This window comes from Montipora foliosa, chromosome 6 (assembly GCF_036669935.1).
Source record: "Montipora foliosa isolate CH-2021 chromosome 6, ASM3666993v2, whole genome shotgun sequence".
In the NCBI taxonomy this organism is placed as follows: Eukaryota; Metazoa; Cnidaria; class Anthozoa; order Scleractinia; family Acroporidae; genus Montipora; species Montipora foliosa.
This window is the reverse complement of record NC_090874.1, coordinates 13,119,562-13,124,561: the sequence shown is the minus strand read 5'-3', so window position 1 is coordinate 13,124,561 and position 5,000 is coordinate 13,119,562. Positions and strand designations below refer to the sequence as shown.

At 39.1% G+C, this 5,000-nt stretch overlaps 1 protein-coding gene across 5 annotated transcripts in view; it reads left to right on the top strand.

Annotated features, from left to right (window-relative positions):
- LOC138006739 (zinc finger protein 709-like) overlaps nucleotides 1–5,000 on the top strand; it is a 24,708-nt gene that overhangs the window by 11,877 nt on the left and 7,831 nt on the right. For 2 of the 5 annotated variants that reach the window (XR_011123931.1, XR_011123932.1), the window contains exon 2: nucleotides 2,005–4,255. Coding sequence is in view for 3 of the 5 variants with exons in the window: in XM_068853244.1 (XP_068709345.1) it covers nucleotides 2,030–3,982 (1,953 nt within the window). In the remaining 2 variants the exon portion in view is untranslated. Of the gene's footprint in view, nucleotides 1–1,635; nucleotides 1,842–2,004 lie in introns of those variants that run through there. The other 3 variants (XM_068853244.1, XM_068853245.1, XM_068853246.1) reach the window with 2 other exon arrangements.

Here is a 5,000-nt window from a genome sequence, read left to right as displayed (position 1 = left end):
GACCTCTGAGACCCGGTTAGAACTTGACAACTCCTTTATCGCGGCATTAACAAACTCCTTATGAATCAAAGCAGACTTATTGTTTTTAGAGAATAATGCTGGGCGGCAAAACTTCCAAACGGCAGGCAATGAACATTAACTACCATGCACTGAGGGAATAAATGCTGAAGTCCCAGTAGTTCGCCAGAAACTTGAACCTTGAGCTCAGACAATTCCTGATACTCGCTTATATCTAATGGAAGATTTGTTACCTGTACCATACATTAATTAGGAGAAACCATGGTAAGTGATTCCTGCTCCTGACCGAGCATGAAGAGTAGTAAAGGAGGCCACTTCTGTTCGATGGAAGGCCTTGGAACCAACCAATTTTACATGTTTTAGCCCTGTGACCAAACCAACCGCAGAGGAAGCACCTGTTGGCGGTCTTTCCAGCAAATTCTGAACGGTCAAATAAAAGAAAAAATCTGTACAATCACGAGGGCGGGGTGGGAGAACTAGCTGAGAACGTCAGTGTTGAATCTCGAAAGTGAGAGAACAACTAAAACTTGCTATCTGCTTAAATAGCCTGATAACTCCATGGGAATATTCCTGAGGACTACTGAAATACCTAGAAAATGCCTGATAAAAAACCCTTCAAATTAGAATGCATGCCAATAGAAAATACATTAATTTTACACTAGCTACAAGTTTCAGTTCAAAGAAAATTGGTGTTTTCATTCACCATCGTGTGAAGGTTTCAGTTTTCATACTCGTCCCCAAGGGAACTTTCAATGCAATTTCTCTCAAATCTTTTATTGTAAAAATCTCCATGCTGTTAAGGATCCCGAGTAAACGCTAACTTCAGCGTCTTGTTATCAATGTAAATGGCGTAAATATTAAGTAAGTACACTGTGCTATATCCACATCACTTTCTTCATATACGTGTGCCTTTCTCACTTTTGTATTCTTGTATAGTTAGCTAACATACAAGTCAAATATCTATTCGTGCTGAAATACTTTTCTCAGTTTATATGGCTGGTTTCCTAAGATGACACCTTGTTGTCGGCCAGGAAAACGTTTTAAAAGACCTGGTTAAAATATATGTTGCGGAATAAACTAATTATGTATGACGTTCGTTTTGGACACGAGACAAATACATCATTATCGTGGCTAGTAATAACTTTCTGTCTCCCTTGCGACAAAAATCGAATGTATTGGTCGCTTTGGGCATTTTCAGGGAGGCGTGTTGTCAATTTCTGCCACGCCGTGAAATCCAACATATGGCGCTTGATCATATTGAAATTGATAAGCACAAACTTATTTTATTTTGCCTTCAGGTTTAGTGTTCACGCAGAACTGAGATTTTCTGTGTTGGAAATTCATGATTTTAAAAGGACCGTGTACACGTAGCATAACAATTTACACAGAGCACCAGCAATTGGATGATTGCAAGACTGAAAAAAAAAATTGCTTAATACAACACTTTGAATTGCTGTTACATGCACACCTTTTGTGGTTGTTATCTTGTTACTTTGAGTTAATATCTTCTTCGGTTACCTCTAATTGCTTAAGGCGTTTTATTTTCTTCTACTAACTCTGATTATCTTTAGGAAGTTTTCTCTTTTCTCTTCACTAACTCCGTAATATATTTCCTAGAACACTTAACACAATTGTATGTACTTCCAATTAATGAATGCAATGATGACGACATGACTATGGTTGTGGGCCATGGCTGGGCAGCTACATATATTTTCCATTTGGGACAAATACATCTGCCTAGGGAGAAAAGGATGGGAAGGTACAAATCAGCAACTGAGTGGGAAACTGAACGAAACGATAGCACGACGAATACTGTATGACAGGTGATCGCTGTGTACAATATATACTAACTCATTAACTTCTATTAACAAATTAAGACCACTAAATCGTTTTTGTAAGTTAAAAGATGACCATTGACTTGACTTTGACTAAGCCGTCGGTTGGACGTTGTTGATGGAAATGACTTCTTTTTCTTTTCCGTTTTAGTGTTAATTGAAGTCACAATCTGTCAATGATGTCAAGATCAGTTAGGAAAAGAAAAGGCCTTTGTGTCAACAAGGGTACTTGGTGTATACAGAAAAGAAGCTGTCTCAACGAGGAACAAAGTCTTATGACAGATGAACAAGTCCATACTGGAGAGAAGCCTAATGAGTGCAAACAATGTGGCAAGTGTTTTGGCGAGGCATGGAAATTAAAGAAACATGAAAGAACCCATACTGGAGAGAAGCCTTATAAATGCAACCAATGTGGTAAGTGTTTTAGCCAAGCAGGAGATTTGAGGAGACACGAAAGAGTCCATACTGGAGAGAAACCTTACAAATGCGAACAATGTGGTAAATCTTTTAGCCAAGCAGGAAGCTTAAAGATACATGAAAGAGTCCATACTGGAGAGAAACCTTACGAATGCAAACAATGTGGCAAGTGTTTTAGCGAAGCAGGAAGTTTAATGAAACATGAAAGAACCCATACTGGAGAGAAACCTCATGAATGCAAACAATGTGGCAAGTGTTTTATCCAAGCAGGAGATTTGAGGAAACACGTAAGAACCCATACTGGAGAGAAACCTTATGAATGCAAACAATGTGATAAGTGTTTTACCGACGCAGGAAATTTAAGGACACATGAGAGAGTGCATTCTGGAGAGAAACCTTATGAATGCAAACAATGTGGCAAGTGTTTTAGCCAAGGAGGAATTTTGAGGAGACACGAAAGAGTGCATTCTAGGGAGCTCTATAAATGTAAACAATGTGGCAAGTGTTTTAGCCAAGCAGGAGATTTGAGGAAACACGAAAGAACCCATCCTGGAGAGAAACCTTATGAATGCAAACAATATAATAAGTGTTTTACCGACGCAGGAAATTTAAGGGCAAATGAAAGAGTGCATTCTGGAGAGAAACCTTATGAATGCAAACAATGTGACAAGTGTTTTAGCCAAGCAGGAGATTTGAGGAGACACGAAAGAGTCCATACTGGAGAAAAGCCTTACAAATGCGAACAATGTGGTAAATCTTTTAGCCAAGCAGGAAGCTTAAAGATACATGAAAGAGTCCATACTGGAGAGAAACCTTACGAATGCAAACAATGTGGCAAGTGTTTTAGCGTAGCAGGAAGTTTAATGACACATGAAAGAGTCCATACTGGAGAGAAACCTTATGAATGCAAACAATGTGGCAAGTGTTTTATCCAAGCAGGAAGCTTAAAGATACATGAAAGAGTCCATACTGGAGAGAAACCTTACGAATGCAAACAATGTGGCAAGTGTTTTACCGACGCAGGAAATTTAAGGGCAAATGAAAGAGTGCATTCTGGAGAGAAACCTTATGAATGCAAACAATGTGACAAGTGTTTTAGCCAAGCAGGAGATTTGAGGAGACACAAAAGAGTCCATACTGGAGAAAAGCCTTACAAATGCGAACAATGTGGTAAATCTTTTAGCCAAGCAGGAAGCTTAAAGATACATAAAAGAGTCCATACTGGAGAGAAACCTTACGAATGCAAACAATGTGGAAAGTGTTTTAGCGTAGCAGGAGGTTTAATGAAACATGAAAGAGTCCATACTGGAGAGAAACCTTATGAATGCAAACAATGTGGCAAGTGTTTTATCCAAGCAGGAAGCTTAAAGATACATGAAAGAGTCCATACTGGAGAGAAACCTTACGAATGCAAACAATGTGGCAAGTGTTTTACCGACGCAGGAAATTTAAGGGCACATGAAAGAGTGCATTCTGGAGAGAAACCTTATGAATGCAAACAATGTGGCAAGTGTTTTAGCCAAGGAGGAATTTTGAGGAGACACGAAAGAGGCCATGATGGAAAGAAACGTTATAAACTTAAGCTAAAAGGGAAGTCTTTTCGCTACAGAACAAGTGTCAGGGAACATGGAAAAGCACTAGAAATTTCTGCAAGTGCAAGTGAACTCGAAGTAGAGATCCATCACCCCTGTACTCGACAGGAACATAGTTAAAACCAGGGTGTAATTTACAGCTGTTGGCTTTGCCAAGAGGAGTTGTGCAGCGAGGAGCTTCTTCTTGCTCACTATCAAACTCATATGACCTTTGAGGAGCCGTCAACGTAAAGTAGTTGGGTGGCTTTTTAATGAATTTCAATGTTTTTGAACTTTTCAGCTCTGTGGCGATAATGGTGTTGCCTTTGTAAATTTCAAAAACGTTCCATTTCCTCATTTTTAGGTTTCGTTGGAAGTTACTTCGCCGCCCATATACGTTCAGGCTTTTCTAAGGTGCGTTGAAAATTAGGCCATTGTTTATACATCTAAACACAGTTTTTTGAGGGGTTATGCCAGTTCAAACTATTGGCAGTGCCCTTTTATGTCTTTTCAAAATAGTATTTTAAAGGTTTCCCGAGAAACAACAAATTTTTCTTTTAAGCAACATGCCTCTTAAACCCCAGGCAGCATAAAATTCCCGGCAGCAATGCTCGGCTACATAGCAACGTAACGGACAATTTACATGGCTTATATGGGAAAACATTTTGGCAAGTCCTATCCTAAAGAGAAGATGAGAAATTATTTTCCAGAAAAGTGCCTATTCACGAACTACCCCCGATCTTTATCTTATAAGTCAAATCGATCCGAAGGAACCGTTATTTGCCAGTGACTATATGTTTGGTAATTGTGATACCCTCGATGGTTCCCGAGAGGAATCAACGGTGAAATACTAACGACCTCGGGACCACTAAGCATAGCACCTCTCATTTTCCGCAAATGCATCTTAACCACCAAATTGTTGCATATCGAAGTGTTCCTGGAGGAAAAACTTGTTTCCTTACTTTGGAAAACATACAGGCAGTCACATTCTGTTTCTAAGGTCAAGTGTGCACTGCCACCATATGTACTTTACTTTAGAATTTTGAAATCCAACATAAATCATGAACGTAAATTTTAACTTATTTCTAGTTCTTGTTATTCATCAAAAGAAAAGACAAAAAGCTAAGATTCCTTAGGTACCAAGGGAGTCATACACGGA